The 15381-nt window shown below is 56.5% G+C and overlaps 6 protein-coding genes across 6 annotated transcripts; 4 read left to right on the forward strand and 2 right to left on the reverse strand.

Annotated features, from left to right (window-relative positions):
* Nucleotides 1–89: 89 nt before the first annotated feature.
* On the forward strand, nucleotides 90–2194 carry LY79DRAFT_507828 (NCS1 nucleoside transporter family protein; the record flags this gene model as incomplete). Its single annotated transcript, XM_060553867.1, has 7 exons — nucleotides 90–146; nucleotides 217–283; nucleotides 337–423; nucleotides 478–549; nucleotides 608–695; nucleotides 820–1798; nucleotides 1859–2194. The coding sequence occupies 7 exons, from the start codon at nucleotides 90–92 to the stop codon at nucleotides 2192–2194; spliced, it is 1686 nt and encodes a 561-aa protein (XP_060418173.1).
* Nucleotides 2195–3292: 1098 nt separating this feature from the next.
* On the forward strand, nucleotides 3293–4090 carry LY79DRAFT_541507 (uncharacterized protein). Its single transcript, XM_060556936.1, has one exon. It carries the CDS (start codon nucleotides 3413–3415, stop codon nucleotides 3908–3910), a length of 498 nt encoding a protein of 165 aa, XP_060418174.1. The 5' UTR covers nucleotides 3293–3412; the 3' UTR covers nucleotides 3911–4090.
* Nucleotides 4091–4592: 502 nt separating this feature from the next.
* LY79DRAFT_576680 (uncharacterized protein) lies at nucleotides 4593–5434 on the reverse strand (the record flags this gene model as incomplete). The annotated part of the gene is made up of 2 exons (XM_060559815.1): nucleotides 4593–5187; nucleotides 5241–5434. 2 exons carry the CDS (start codon nucleotides 5432–5434, stop codon nucleotides 4593–4595), a joined length of 789 nt encoding a protein of 262 aa, XP_060418175.1.
* A 2300-nt stretch (nucleotides 5435–7734) lies between these two features.
* On the forward strand, nucleotides 7735–9516 carry LY79DRAFT_576681 (obg family GTPase CgtA; the record flags this gene model as incomplete). Its single annotated transcript, XM_060559816.1, has 1 exon — nucleotides 7735–9516. One exon carries the CDS (start codon nucleotides 7735–7737, stop codon nucleotides 9514–9516), a length of 1782 nt encoding a protein of 593 aa, XP_060418176.1.
* A 113-nt stretch (nucleotides 9517–9629) lies between these two features.
* Nucleotides 9630–11194, reverse strand: LY79DRAFT_383702 (class II aldolase and Adducin domain-containing protein). The gene is made up of 3 exons (XM_060552880.1): nucleotides 10579–11194; nucleotides 10356–10494; nucleotides 9630–10243 (listed from the first exon to the last, which is right to left on the reverse strand). The coding sequence occupies exons 1-3, from the start codon at nucleotides 10852–10854 to the stop codon at nucleotides 9744–9746; spliced, it is 915 nt and encodes a 304-aa protein (XP_060418177.1). The 5' UTR covers nucleotides 10855–11194; the 3' UTR covers nucleotides 9630–9743.
* A 774-nt stretch (nucleotides 11195–11968) lies between these two features.
* Nucleotides 11969–14697, forward strand: LY79DRAFT_507800 (NOL1/NOP2/sun family protein; the record flags this gene model as incomplete). Its single annotated transcript, XM_060553863.1, has 3 exons — nucleotides 11969–11986; nucleotides 12046–12272; nucleotides 12336–14697. The coding sequence occupies 3 exons, from the start codon at nucleotides 11969–11971 to the stop codon at nucleotides 14695–14697; spliced, it is 2607 nt and encodes an 868-aa protein (XP_060418178.1).
* Nucleotides 14698–15381: the final 684 nt, after the last annotated feature.

The raw sequence follows: 15381 nt of genomic DNA on the forward strand, positions 1-15381 counted from the left end.
CGACGAGCGGATAAATGCGCTCTCCTGTCGGTCATCGCTACCTTCACACAACAACACTATCCGCCGTCTCTGTACTGGTGAATTTTACCATGGGTCTTCAGGCGCTCGTGCGGCGCGTGGAACTCCCGTTCGTTTCCCGATGGATCGTATGTCGAGCCGACCCTCAGCTGCTCCGCCATGCCGATGCGTTGGCTAATACCATCGCTGTCATGACAGAACGACGACATTCGGCCGATTGAGTCCCAGAGGCGCACCTGGGGCTTCTTGATGTTTCATAACTTCTGTCAGGGCGGTGAAAGACCGGGTGGGAGCCACACCATGCTGACCAGGCTCTAGGGCTACTGGTGAATTGCAACATCACGACATACCTGACCGGCAGCGCCCTCATTCCCCTCGGCCTTACTTGGTGGCAGGCTTTCATATGTAAGGCTTGACAGGACGTCGTCACTGCAGTCTATCACCTAACATGCGACACAGGCATCGCTATCGGAAACCTCATCGCTACGGTGGTTGTCATAATCAACTCGCTCCCAGGAAGTCATTATCATCGTACGGCCCATGCCGAAAGCCTTCCTGCTCCATGGTTCTGCCACTAAAACATCCTTAGTTGGATTCCCTGTCGTTAGTCGAGTAGTCTGGGGCATGTGGGGGTCCCAATTCGTCGTCTGGAACCGCATCTTCCTGTCACTTGGTGAGTGTTTAGCAACACCCTCGCGAATTGGGCTTCTGGGTCTGACAACTCTACCTTGGAACAGTCTGGTTGGCACTTGGATGGTCCTTGGGAATCTGTTTTTGGTCAATTTTTAACCTCTTGTTTAGGTACGGCTTCACGGCCTGGGTTGGAGGAGAATGTGTTTACGTCATCCTCCTTTCCTGGGACCCTAGACTCGAATCCCAAGTTCCGAACACGATGCCTGCAGACACCGGTATGACGACGGCGCAATTCGTGTCTTACATTATATTCTCCGTCATCTCTCTCCCCGTCCTCTGGATCCGGCCTCATCGCCTCGAAAACTTCTTCCGCTTTGCCTGCTCCATCACCCTCGCCTTCTTCCTCGTGCTCCTCATATGGTCTCTTGCAACCATGGGGCCGTCTGGTTTCGGCGATACAATAACCTCCGGGTCGAGTCTCTCCGGCACCAATAGATCGCATAGTGTGGCTTGGCTGATGGTTTACGGGATTGTATCGACGATCGGGTCTATCGCGGCAGGTATTCTCAACCAGAACGATTATTCCCGTTTCGCCACGCAGCCTAAGCACGCGATATGGGGCCAAGCTGTCTCATTCCCGTTTTATGGAATCCTCAGCTCGCTCATCGGCATCCTTGTCACGGCAGCTACGCAGCACCGCTTTGGCGGCGAGGCGATTTGGAACCCGCCGTCGCTTTTCGCCCAGCTGCTTGCCCGCGATGAATCCGCAAGGACACGTGCGGCGTGCTTCTTCGCAGGTCTGTGTCTTGTAATCTCTCAAATCGGCGTCAACGTCCCTGGTAACGCTCTTGCCGGCGGCTTCGACCTGGCTGCCACTTTTCCGAAGTATCTCAACATCCGCCGCGGTGCATGCATCACGGCAATCTTCAGCATCGTGGTCAACCCATGGCGACTCGTCAATACCGCAACGACTTTTCTGACGGCGCTTTCGAGCTACAGCGTATTCCTTGCCCCGATGACAGGCCTGATGATTTCGAGTTACTTGATCGTCAATAAGAGGAAGATCAACGTCGATGACCTGTACCGAGACGGCTCAGAGAGCATCTACTGGTTCTCTTACGGATGCAACTGGCGGGCGCCTGTGGCAGTAAGTGGAGGCCGTTCTTCCGACAGTATATTTGCTTCTTCATTGACTGACATATTGTAGTGGCTCGTAGGTGTTGTTCCTTGCATGCCTGGATTTGTTGCTGCTGTCGACGCGTCAGTAGCTGTGAGCGAAGGGGCCACCGAGCTGTACTACATGTCCTACATGTGCGGCCTTCTGTCAAGTGGTCTGGTATATGCTCTGCTACACAAGGTGTTTCCCGCCAAGGCGCTCGATTCTTTTGTGAAAAACTCTCCCTCTGCCCGGGAGCTCCAGCACTTGCACCAAGGCAAGTGGGATGTTACTCTGGCCGAGACTGCTGGCGTTCTTGAGTCGAATTTGAGACGTAGAGAAGAGAACAGGAGTGTAGTGGCAGCGAGGAAGGAGGAAGATGTCTGATTGTTGTCGTCGTTGTGGAGCAGATACCACCCGCTCTCCTTGACTTGATCAGGGTGGCTTTTGCTCACCCCGGCTCCTCCATTTGATGATTGAACAGAGATGCAATCGCACTCTTCCTAGATAGCAAGCCCAATGTAACTTCGAATAGCATGGCCATGTTAAGCCACGTGGACAGCCCTAAAGAGACGTTAAAGCAGAGTAGTGCAAAAAAGCCTCAAGTAATGGGTAGTTGTCCTAGTGTCGAAGCCTCAGAAACGGCCCTCCCGTTTCCCCGTTTCGATCATTCTCCTGTGCTTCCAGACTTCTCTCGCTTGAGGAGTTTCGGCCATCAATGGGAGATGGAGGAGGATGGCCGGATGGAAAAGGGGTAGACGGGAACTTCGTCTACCAGCTGTGGCCCCTTGGTGGCCCCGCCGCGAGGTTCACTGACAGATGTGTAAATGTAACCACCCTACTCGTACACCACCCCCCCACTGTTCCACCATCATCACCACCACCACCATCACCATCTATTTCTTCAGGCTTGCCGCCCACCCATATGCATCTTTCGGCTTCACTGGATAATTTGGATGCTCTGGATCAGTCTGAACTATCCCTATCGTCGATGGGTAACTTTTGCGCCCGCTGGATATGTGATATCGTTGCGAATGTGCTGTTGGGCGATATAGGGACCTTGTTCCTCTTGAGTTGCCGCCGGTTGTCTAGATGGCTCTGCAGATGGTGGACTTGCTGCTTTATAAGGGACATTCTAGATGCCTGGTTATCCCAGCCTTTTTGCACCTTTCTAGATAGGTGACGAATATTGCGGGTATCCAGCTTATCCTTGCCTAGGTAGCTGACAATACGGCAGGCTTTAAGCCCATGCATGTCAGTCATCTGGTCTGTTACTAACATACTAAATCACGCTTGTGTCAAGGTAAAAACCGTTTAGAGATTCCATTCCTATATTCACTGGAACATAGCGAGTGCATCAACACTTCGTGTTGCTCGAATCAGCCCATACTTTACATAAGCTTGAGGTCAATTGCAGGGGGACCAATGCCCCGATCTGGCTTAGAGCCAAAGTGCTGATCTGCCGGTGTTACAAAGAAGGGTGCAGGGGGGGGGGGGAACCGATGCCCCAATCCGGCTGAGGGTCCAGGTGTTGATATGTCTGTCTGGGCTCGATGGTGTACTTGTTAGTTATGGGTTGGTGATATTGTATGAACCATTTATTCGATGGAGGAGATGTCGTATCTTACGTTAGGCCTTGATTTGTCAGTCAGATTAGTGAAGAATGAGGCAGGAGGTGGATCTAACTGGGATTGTTCGCGTGATCGTGAATGTTATAAACATGAGGATTCGTCGCCTGTCCGAGTCAATCTGGCTGTCGAAAACCAACAACCGATCTCATACATGCTTGCTTCCCCATTCATCGCCACATCATCCAAAATGTCGACCGACAGACTCTCTCTAGCTAACAAGGCGGCCATCGTTACCGGTTCTGGCCGGGAAAACGGTATCGACGCGGCCATTGCCCTAGCGCTGGCCAGACCTTGCGCTGGCGTCCGCCGATGTAGAGTTACCTACTGCGGGCCCGGTCCCATGCGGCAAGCCCACGCATTTCTGCGAATCACGGAGCCCAACCGCCGCAGCCATTGGCCTCTTCCCCCCCCGTCGTCTTGGGCCGCCGTGGTCGGGCAGGTGTGCTTGTGCAGGGAGTTCCGTCTTTGTTGAGCACGCCCCGGTCGCCCGTCGGCTGCGCGGTATGACGCGCCGATCCGTCTGGAGCCACTGCATAGGAACGACTTGTCGTGTTGTCTTCTCTGTCAACGTCTCGCCTATGTTGCGCGTCAACCTGAGTGTGCACTCGGCTCGCAAGTCATGTCGCGTTGCGTATCATCACATCAACATCGGAGCATTTCGAAGACGTTTACATCTTGTGTGGATTGTTGCCTAGCAGCCCGTCTCTTCCAGGATTATTTGCTGGCGGGATGGCAGGTACGAAGAAGAAAAACAGTGTCCGGCCTGCGCCGTCGTAAATGCTAACCATGATGCCCTCTTTCCGTGAACCATACTCCAGTGCCGACTGCCAGAAACATAGAAGAGATATCGGACGTACAAAACAGGCAGAGAAGAAGCGCAAATTCATGGTGTCTCTAACATATCAAAGCGAAAAAAAAGGCAGGGAAAAACGAACAAAGATGGGGGTTATCCCAAGACGCCTCTCCGCTCTGCAATGCAAGGGCGTCTGATGAATATCGTGTCAATACGCCGGGCAAATTGCTCATCCAGTTCGTGGGCCTCATAAAAACATGACATCAACACACTGATGCGCCGTATTTTTCGGTATCAAGGAGTCTTCGAGCTTCGGGAGGGATCCACCTTGTGGAACGTTTATTGGCGACACGGGGCGCCTTCAAGCGCCCCATGGATAGTATCCTGGAGGTGCCTGAGGTGGTGGTCGTCCATAAGGACCCGGGGGTGGACCTGGGTGTCCCATGGGCGGCATGGATCTCCTGTCTCTGCCTCCCAAGCCCGGAGTTCTCCTGTCCAACCTGCCAGGCGGCTCCATGGTGGGCGGCGTTCTCCTTGCAAATGGATCTCTTTCGTGTCCAATAGAAGCAGTAATGGCTGGTGGTCTAGCCGGTGGCTGTGGTACGCCGCCTGCGAGCCTTCTTCCAGTTTGTTTTCTTGAGCCACTAAGGGCGCTCAGGGGAGGGTCCTTGACAATGGGGTCATCGTCGGGAGGCACCGTAAGATCCACTAGACTGAAGAAATATTCCAAGACCTCGGGGTATCGTTGGACGCTGGACTGCCAGTCCTCATCAATACCACGTTTTAGGTCCGCTTGTGCCTGGGCGAGTTCGCTGGGGTGGGGGGCAGCATGGTAGTAGTGGTACGCGGTGGCGTTGATACGATCGATATTGGCGGCGTGGGCTACCTTCCGGCGCTCTGTGAGAAGGCGGAAATACTCCAAGATGTAGTCTTGGGCGTGAGCGCGGACCCAGCTCCTGGTCAGGCAGTCAGCACAAATGGCAGTCAGAACAATTAGTATCTGGCTTACCGAATATCGTTGTATATCGACTGCATCATACGCTGCTCAGCCTGCTTAATGGCGACGTCCAGCCCTTTGGCCTCGCAGTCGCATGCCACAGAGGCAGGAGCATGGCATATGGCGCAGTCAGGGTCCATTCTAACTGTGGTCTTGCGCGTTCGCGGAGTGCGCGGCGTGCGCGGCCTATAGTCTCTGGTATACATCTTAGCAGATTGTTTCCCGGACGGGACACTGACAACCTGTCTTTTGTGGGTGAGGGGAAGAGGCTCGATGTGGAAGTATATTGTACAATGAGGTCAAGATGGATCATCTACTACTAGTACAAATGACATTATTCCTCTCGAGACCCAGGAACGGGGTCTCATGGAGGGACGCTGGTGGGTTGGGGGAAAGAGGCTCGTGGAGTGAGATGGAGGGGGTGGAAGAAGAGAGGAAACCGGCGATGGACTGACCTGACTTAAGTTATTATTAAGAGGGGAACTGGTTACGGTGCGGAAGTGCGTCGGCAGTATGGACGAGAGTTGGCAATAAACAAAACTAGGACGAATAAAGCGAGTTGCTGCCGTCGGCCAGTGCTATGTATCCTGCAGCATCGAAGCATGAAACAACAACGCAGGCAGGCAGTGAGAAACGCTTCGAAGGCGTACGATGGAGAAGGCCGAGTTGACAGCAACGGAGACGGCGGTAGTCCAACGACGGACTCTCATTCAGCGGAGAGCAGAAGCAGACGATGCGGGAGGAGGCGTGGGGAGAAGATAGTCTGATCCACGAGGACGCAGGTAGGTGAAGGAGAAGATCGAATGGGGACGGGGGTTTGACTGCAGCGAGTGTCGTGGCTCGAATGCCAGCGTCCTCCAATATGCAAGCCTTGGGGGTGAGTGGCCCAATGGAGGGAAGGGAGGGGGGTCAAGCGAGGAGAATAGCGAGTTCGTCTGCCCGACCAAGTCCCAATGGGTTCTTTTGACAGGCGACCAGTAAGATTGGGCGTCACTTGGTCAGCCAGAAGGGGGTGAGAGGAGAGAGGGTGGAAGATGGGGGAAAATGTTGAAAACTGCAGCCAGTCAGTCTGCAGACGGAGAGCAGAGGGCAGAGAGCAGCAAGCAGGTCAAGGAGTGGAGGAGCAGATTATGTGTGCGTTGTCGCCGCCCCTCGCTTTCTTTGCCTTTTGGGCTTCAAGGCGGTCAAGGACTAGCTAGGTAAGCAGGGGCCGGGGGGGCAAGGACGGGCAAGAGAGGGATGGATGGATGTATGTATGCGAGAGAGCTGCAGTCAGAATCGGCCGTGGAGCGGTTTGCAGTGAAGCGGGGCGGGGGGAGATGGGGTTGGGAGGTTGGGCGAGAAACCGAGAAGCGGCACTAGACTGAGGAGCGAGAAGTACCGCTCACGATGCGTTGGTGGGCCCCGCTGGTCCAACGGGAGACACCGACGAGGAGAGAAAGCGGAGAGGGGCACGAGATTCCAGAGGCCGAGACGACCGGCGGGGTGGGGTGGCTGGACTTCTCTTCCCCCTCCTTCCCTAAGGCCCCAGACCAGCCAGACCAGGCCAGACCAGACACTTACCTTGGCTACTTAGATACGATGGAGAACAAAGTAAAATAAAATACGATGCAGAAGCTACTAGAGAGACCAGACCAAACGAGACAAGCTGTGAGGCCGGGACAGCAGTAACTAGGTAGGTGGGTAAGGTAGGTAGGTAGGGAACTGATCAGCTGGGGAGCCACCAACCACTCACTAGGTTCCCGCCGATGCGACATCGAGGGGCCCGCCCCCATTGACAAACGAACGCCTGGCGAACGATTCCCCAGGCCCAGCTTAGCGAACATGTCCCGGACCGTGATGGACTACTTAGTCTGCCATCGCTCCCACCATGGCGCCTTCCGTCAGGCTCTGAAAGCTATGTCTGCGATACTGCACTACCCGACGGAGAGAGGTATTCTCTGGTCGAGATTCCAGGCTCTCTCACCGCATGTTCCCATTTGGCCGGCCTCTCCATGAGGGCCGGCTGCATCTACATGTATAAATTGATCAATCATATTCTGGACTCACATAGAAGCTGTGGCAACCCGTCATTGGTAAGCTCTAGCAACGCGCTCTGGGTCACCCGAGCTTGCCGCACCGTAGCCGGCGAAAAGAGCCGCATATCACGACATGACGACATGACGACATGACGTTGAAGAGGCTGAAAAGACAAGCGAGACCCATCTTCGTTCCTCTCGCCTTCCTCGGGCAGTTCGAGGGGAGCTTGTGAGGGAAGCGGTGCACTCCGGTTACTTCCTTCCCAGTGATTTGGGCACTGGTCCGATTTGACAACAGCGTTTGGGTGATTGATCCCAGTCTCACAGCGGCTGCTCCCGCCCCTGCTCGATTATGTAACCAATGGCCTTATCTTATCGCTATAGCATGGCGGAAAGTCCCAAAATTTCCATAGCTTCGATTCATCCGAAGGAGTCTCAATTACTCGACGACGACAACCACTTCGAACCGGCGCGGACGAGGAACAAAGATGGCTTCTAGGTGCTCCGCCGGGCATACGATTTTCCTTCCATTCCTTTACCCGTCGTTATTCGTTTCCAGAAGCACCGCGGCACCTCGACTTGCGACACGAGCAGTCGCATGTCGTCGCCATAGTTCGACCCACGTCGCCCGTGAACCAAAGACCAGCCGATTGAACCCAGCTCCCGACGATTATTCTTCGCCCATCTTCGCTGACAAGGCGTCTGTAACTCTCTATGCTGGCCCCGGTGGCCATGGCTGCATCTCCTTCTTCCGCGACGCATACCTTCCCGACGGCCCCCCAAATGGTGGCGACGGCGGCCACGGAGGCAACATTTACATACAAGCAGTGCACGGCGAGACTTCTTTGCACAAGCTAGCCAGGCGTCGTTTTATTCGGGCCGGGAAAGGGAAATCCGGGCAGGGCAGCTCGAAAGGTGGCCAGCGGGGCGACGATGTCATCATCACGGTGCCAGTCGGTACGGTGGTGCGCGAGCTGAGCAGAGAAGACCCAGTTGCCGAGGATGCGATGCTGCAGCGTACTCTGAAGGCGCAGAAGAAGGCTGAAAAGCGGATGAAAATGGCACGCGAGGCGGAAATGGCGAGGCGAGAGCTAGAGGAAGGGCCGAAAGACGTCGATGAAGAGATGGCGGAAGAGGAGAACAGTGCCACAAAGCAGGTCATCGACGATGGTTTTGATGAACCCGATGATCCCGATCGGAACAAGTTCCTTCTATATCCTGGTCTTTCAAAGTCTGACCTGAAGACGATATCTCTTCCCCGAGCTCCGACCCGTACGCGTCTCTACCACCAACCGCCTGGCCCGATCCAGCTCGATCTGTCGCGGCCTTCGCCCCAGCCCATTCTGCTCGCCGTCGGCGGTATTGGCGGCCTTGGCAATCCTCACTTTGTATCGCGAGAATACCCACGACCCATCTTCGCCACAAAGGGTGAGCGTGCTGTGACCATGGAAATTGAGCTGGAGCTTAAGTTGCTTGCCGACGTCGGTCTTGTTGGGTTGCCCAACGCTGGCAAGAGTACGCTTCTTCGTGCGCTTACAAACTCGCGCACGCGCGTCGGCAACTGGGCTTTCACGACTTTGCAGCCCAATATCGGAACAGTTGTCCTGGACAGCTACAAGGGGCGGCCTGTCATCAAGAGTTACAAGCGCTACCCGGCCACCGATGGCGGCTCAGGCGAGGAGGAGGTCCTCGTCGAGCAACGAACTCGCTTTACGGTTGCCGATATTCCGGGTCTCATCGAGGGTGCTCACCTGGATCGGGGTCTTGGCATCGCTTTCCTGCGTCATGTTGAACGTGCTGGCGTGCTCGCTTTCGTCGTTGACCTCTCTGCGGGTCCGGCCGTTAAGGCCCTCAAGGCGCTGTGGAACGAAGTCGGTCTTTACGCTCAGATGCGCGAGGAGGAAGAGCGCGCCCGTGAGATCGACTCCCGTGTCGATTGGGACCTCACCTCCGGTGCTAGCGGACGCGTACCGTCGGAGGGTACTATGATGGTTGCGGACGCTCCTCCGGCGCCCAAGCGGGAGGACGGCTTGCATATCGCGGCCAAGCCCTGGTTTGTGGTCGCCACCAAGGCCGATCTCCCCGAGACCCAGGAGAACTTCAGGGAGCTGGAGCAGTACCTGCATGATATCAACCAAGGAACAACTCCTCATCCAAGCGGGATTGAGAATGCTTGGACGGAGAAGTGTGCCGCGATTCCCGTGAGCGCCATCAACGGCCAGGGAGTGGACCGGATTGTCTACTGGACTGTGGGGTTGCTTGACGAATAGATGTATCGTAGTTTGTGTACTATCATTGTGTAATACCACCCCACTGATGAGGAAATCATGGGCTATTTGCTCCCATCATTGCATCTCGGACAATCACATGCATGGGCGCAAATAACAAATCGTACAATCGTCGATAGGTGTTGGTCACCATCTTGATGCATTAATCGTTAAAGCCATCATTGCCAATCCCGGTGTGAGGGGAGTGGACCAAAAAAAGTAACATGAATCTACATCTTATACTCAATTCCCGATTCGTGCTCCATCATGTCAAAAGCCGGCTTTCCCGAGAACCAGCCCGCGATCTCCGTCCCGATCGACTTGAACGTGAACTCGGCGTCCTCCCGGTCGACCTTGACCGTCTCGTGGCCCCGCCCGCCCGCGGCGGCGTCGGCGAGGAGCTGCTGGTGACAGCAGCGCTCGAGGCTCAGGAACCAGTAGACGCAGCTCTCGACGGACTTGCCGCAGGTGACGAGGCCGTGGTTCTGGAGGATGGCGGCCTTCTTGTCGCCGAGGGCGGCGGCGATGCGCAGCCCCTCCTCCTTGCCGAGGACGATGCCGCCAAAGGAGTTGTAGAGGACGATGTCGTTGTAGAAGGCGCAGGTGTCCTGGCTGATGATGTCGAGGTTGCGGCCGAGGGTTGAGAAGGCCTGGCCGTAGAGGGAGTGGGAGTGGGCGACGCACATAATGTCCGGGCGGGCCTCGTGGATTGCGTGGTGGATCATGTAGGCTGAGGGTAAGCTTTCGTGTCAGTTTGCCAGGCGGGGAAAGGGAGGCGGTGCCGGGGAGGAGACACAAGAGCAAGAGAAACATTTGTCAAGGCGGGAGGGGCGTGAACGAACCGGCCGTGTTGAGGAGCTTCACGGGGCCGCCGTCGACGACCTTGCCCTCGGCGTTCACGCGAATGAGGTCAGAGGCTTTGAGGAGCGGCCACGCAACGCCAAAAGGGTTCAGCCAGAACGTATCCGGCTCCACGGGGTCCTACGCAGATAACGTCAGTCGTCGTTTTTTCAACATTGAATTTCTCCCTTTTCGCGACACCATTTTGAAGCAAGGGGCACATACGCGGACCGTGATGTGGCCTGCCACGCCGGCGTCGAAGCCATTCTTGGCGAAGATGCGGAATCCCAGGGCCAGCCGCTCCTTGAGATGCTGCCGCTGTTTGTACGGGTCGTCGAACTTTTGAGGCATGGGGAAGTCCGACGGCTTCAGAATAGTCTCCTCGTCATGCTTGGTAGCCGGCTTTGAGACGTGGGAAGTGCCGTTGCCGTTGCCGTTGCTGTGGCTGACATCCGAGGCATCTTTCTGGGGTGGGTGGTTGACGGAGGTGGAGGGAGCCATGGCTTGATCTCTGTACGTGAGTCACTTGTCCTATATGTTGAGCCGAGCGTAGCTTGTATTGAGCGATGGATAGTCAGGAGAATCTGGTTGGAGTTGGTTGAGAGAGAGAGAAAGCTATGATATCCAAAGAAGGCTGCCAACCAGCTAAAAGTAGTGAGTGGCCATAGCGCACTTGCCGATCCCAAGCCCGAAAGCCGCGGATGTCGCTCCGCGACCTTTAGACTTCTAGGTTTCTGGCGTACAGGATACCGGCCCTAGGTTGATGGCATGCCGATCCAATTGGTTGGAAAGCTAAATTAGTATTGCCAGACGGGGACACCATCTGCATAGGCGAAGAAGGGGAATCGTAGTACTCGGGGGGGCAGAGTCACCAGATACCGGTCGCCGCGGAACCCCGCACCGCGAGCTATCCTTGAAGTCGTTATGCCTCGGCGCCGACCTCAGCGTTCACGCCAAGGATGAGAACCCAGTCGGTTTCCAGGCATGAGTGGGGAGAGGAATACCCCACGCAACGGATGGTGCGAGGCGGGCGTGGAGAGTCCAGCTCATCTCAGTGACCATGACCTACGCTGTCGTGGCCCGTTGCGGACAGAACGGAGGCCGAAGATTTCCAGGACCTTGTAAACCTAGAGAGAGCTATGAAGTATTCAATCCGGCAAATGCCTTGCGTTAATTCAGAGCTACAGAACATTACTCGAGGGCATTCCATGTTGTCTCGAATGATGAGAAGTACACGCACCTAGGTAAGACGTGACGGATGGAGCTCCTTGAAAGCGGCAGGCCAGGGCGGACCCTGAGGGGCAAGGGGGTTTGATGCGGGGTGATAAGATAGTGGACAATACGGGCATCTGATTGACCAATCAAGCCCCACCCCAAATCGAGGGGCTCGCCATAGGCTGGCGCATTCCAACTCCGAACCTCCAAGTCATTATTTTTATTTTTTATTTTTCTGGGGTGACGGCAAAATTTCACACCGCGCGATTCGACGGCCGACAAGACTGGGCTCGTCTTCGAATCCCTTCCTGCCTCCTCCAAACTAGACAACGCGCACACACACACACACACACACGTGCGCAATCCACCAACCCCACGCACGTCGAAACAATCCTGCATAATGGGTCGCAAATTCAGAGTGAGTCTTTCCACGATGCTGTTTACACTGTTGTTTTGCGCTGACTCCAATTGTGTCAGGGTGGAAAGAAGGGTAAGGGCCGTGGCGGCGGCAACGGGGGCGGTGATCGCGGTCGCCAGCCTCGTAGCGAGTCGTGGCAGTCCTACCCCGCCGTCAAGAAGGAGAACGAGAGGCTCCAGCGCTACTACAACACCATCATCGGCCTCTCTGAGGAGGAGCAGGGCCCCTTCTGGGATGCCCTGCGCAGAGACCTCCCCAACAGCTTCCGCTTCTGCGGTTCCAAAGGGTGAGTTGCATCGACTCGACCGGTGCTTCTATCCGTACAACTATACTGATCACTTCTCCGCAGTCACGCCTTGGCCGTCAAGAAGCTCCTACAAAGCCGATACATGCCCGAGATCGAAAAGATCGAACACGCTGACGGAAGCACCGTCGAGCCCCCCAAGCCCCTCTCCTGGTACCCCAACGAACTTGCTTGGTGGATGACCACCCCGAAGAACGTCATTCGCAAATACCCCCCCTTCGCCGCTTTCCAGAAGTTCCTCGTTTCCGAGACGACCATCGGCAACATCAGCAGACAGGAGGTTGTCAGCATGATCCCCCCTCTGCTGATGGACGTCCGCCCCGGCATGACCGTGTTGGACATGTGCGCTGCGCCGGGCAGCAAGGCTGGCCAACTCCTCGAGATGATCCATCAGGGCGAGGAGGCTAGGGTCAGAAAGGTTCTGCGCGCGTTTGCAAAGGAGGACGGCCTCGACCTCGGCGAGGAGACCGAAGAGGAGCGCCAGGTCGACCTCGACGCCGACCCGACGGATGCTGGACGCACCACCGGTCTCCTGATCGCCAACGACGCCGATTACAAGCGCGGCCATATGCTTGTTCACCAGCTCAAGCGTCTTGGATCCCCCAACCTGCTCGTCACGAACCACGATGCCACCCAGTATCCATCCATCAAGCTCCCATCCGATCCGGCGACTCCCAACAGGCCCCAGTACCTCAAGTTCGACCGGATTCTCGCCGACGTGCCGTGCTCGGGTGACGGCACGCTGAGAAAGAACATGAACCTGTGGAAGGACTGGCAGCCTGGCAACGCGCTGGGCCTCCACGTCACCCAGGTCAGAATCCTCCTGCGCGCCCTCGCCATGCTCAAGGTGGGTGGCCGCGTCGTCTACTCCACGTGCAGCATGAACCCCGTCGAGAACGAGTCTGTTGTCGCGGCCGCCATCGACCGCGCTGGTGGTCCCGACAAGGTCGAGATCGTCGACTGCAGCAGCGAGCTGCAGGGTCTTGTCCGTGCCCCCGGCATGCGCAAGTGGCAAATCATGGACAAGTCCGGCAGGCTCTGGAGCTCGCAGGCCGAGGTCGACGAATACACCAAGAGCAGCACTGACGGCATCGCGCCCGGCAGAATCGTCGACACCATGTTCCCGCCTGTGGAAGGCAGCGTGTGCGCCGACCTCCCCCTCGAGCGCTGCATGAGAGTCTACGCTCACCAGCAGGATACCGGTGGCTTCTTCATCACCGTTCTGCAAAAGAAGGCCGAGGTCAAGATCCGCCCCGAGGATCAGAAGGTCGACGACCCGGCCAAGTCAAATGGAACCACCGCGGCGGCCACCCCCGCAGCTGAGAACGACACGGAGACGAAGTCTGAGGAACAGACCGAAGAGAAGAAGACCGAGGCAGCTCCCGCTGCCACCGATGAGGCCGCCGAGGCCAAGCCTGAGGAAAAAAGTGAGGAAAAGGCCGCCGCGGCCGAGGCCGAAGTGCCCGAACAGGATGCTACGAACGGCGTGAAGCGAGCGCGAGAGGACGAGACCGCTGACGGTGAGACCCAAGAGACCAAGAAGCCCAAGCTGGAGGCGTCACAAGAGAAGCCCAAGAGGTCCAACCGCAACATCCACGGTCAGGTCGAGGAGCCCTTCAAGTACCTCAACCCGGCGCACGAGGTCATCAAGAACATCCAAAACTTCTACCACATCTCATCGCGCTTCCCCGACGACCGCTTCATGGTGCGCAACGCGGCCGGCGAGCCCGCCAAGGCTATCTACTACACCTCGGCGCTCGCGCGTGACATCCTCGTCGAGAACGAGGGCCGCGGCATTAAGGTCATCCACGGCGGCGTCAAGATGTTCATGAAGCAGGATGCCCCTTCGGCCGAGATCTGCCGCTGGCGCATCCAGTCCGAGGGCATGCCGATCCTGCAGGGCTACGTCGGCGAGCAGCGCGTCATCCGCCTCACAAGCAAGGAGACGCTGCGCCGCCTCCTGATCGAGATGTTCCCGCGCATCGCCGACGGCGAGTGGGAGAAGATGGGCGAGATCGGCGCGCGCGTCCGTGACATCGGCATGGGCTGCTGCGTGCTCCGCGTCGAGCCCGACGGCTCGGACCCGGCCTTCAGCGAGCGTATGGCGCTGCCGTTGTGGAAGAGCATCCATTCGCTCAACCTCATGCTGCCCAAGGAGGACCGCACGGCCATGCTGCTGCGCATCTTCAACGATACGACGCCGCTCATCAACAACAGCCTGCAGAAGCAGCGGCAGATTGATGAGGCCGCCAAGGCCAAGGCGGCGGGCGCCTCCGTCGAAGAGAAGGAGGCGGTGGAGGAGGAGGAGGAGGCCATCGATATGGAGGACGCCCCCACCCCCGAGGAGATGGACGCCGACGTGTCCGTGCCCGCTGCTGCAGCCGCCGCGACTGCTGAGGACCCTTAGAAGACTTGGATCGGTCCCTGCTGGATCTTGTCGACCAGGGCGATGCACGAGCTGGCCTCAATGAGTCCAATGTGACGGAGTACCTTTTCAAACACGTCATGTGAGACTTATGAGCCTCTCCCCCGCTTGTTATTTTTGGATAACGCCGCCGATTGAGCGCCCTCCCCATTTTCCGTTCACGTAGCATCGGCCACACCGGCCCGAACATGAGTGCTCTAATGAGAGCGATAGACTTATGAGATGGGGAGGAAGACGCCGAAAAAAGGAGGGGCAAAATGTATGAATACATGGGAACCGCCGAGATGGGCGTTTTTTTTTATCTAGAAAAAGGAATTAAAACCTAGAGAAATACAAGAAGGAATCATGGCATGGGACAGCCCCTGGTGTTGCGTGTGAGTTGTGGTTGATTGGCTCTTTTGTGTTTTTTCCCACAAACCCCCTCCCCCCCCCTTTTTCTTTCTTTTCTTATGCGCTCGGCATGGTAAAACTAGTATTTTTTTTTCGTCACCACCAGAGACGGCATGTTTGGTCTAGTTTACCAAGACGGTCTAGTGTTTTGGACGAATGGACTGGATGTTGAAGCAGGGCACACACAGCACTCTCTGTATATCATCTCCCTCTCCGTCCACGGCTACTCGTCCAAACCACACCGCAGGATCCCCCTCCCGCTGCATTAGGATATCA

This window comes from Colletotrichum navitas (genome assembly GCF_030913465.1).
Source record: "Colletotrichum navitas strain CBS 125086 chromosome Unknown LY79scaffold_8, whole genome shotgun sequence".
Lineage (NCBI taxonomy): Eukaryota > Fungi > Ascomycota > Sordariomycetes > Glomerellales > Glomerellaceae > Colletotrichum > Colletotrichum navitas.

Excerpts from the sequence above, each read along its gene's own strand:
- LY79DRAFT_541507 (XM_060556936.1), top strand. The coding sequence starts at position 3,413 with ATGGAGGAGATGTCGTATCTTACGTTAGGCCTTGATTTGTCAGTCAGA.
- LY79DRAFT_383702 (XM_060552880.1), bottom strand. The coding sequence starts at position 10,854 with ATGGCTCCCTCCACCTCCGTCAACCACCCACCCCAGAAAGATGCCTCG. Across the intron at positions 10,495-10,578 it reads CAGGCCACATCACGGTCCGC|GACCCCGTGGAGCCGGATAC; the intron begins GTATGTGCCCCT and ends TTATCTGCGTAG. Across the intron at positions 10,244-10,355 it reads GAAGCTCCTCAACACGGCCG|CCTACATGATCCACCACGCA; the intron begins GTTCGTTCACGC and ends GCTTACCCTCAG.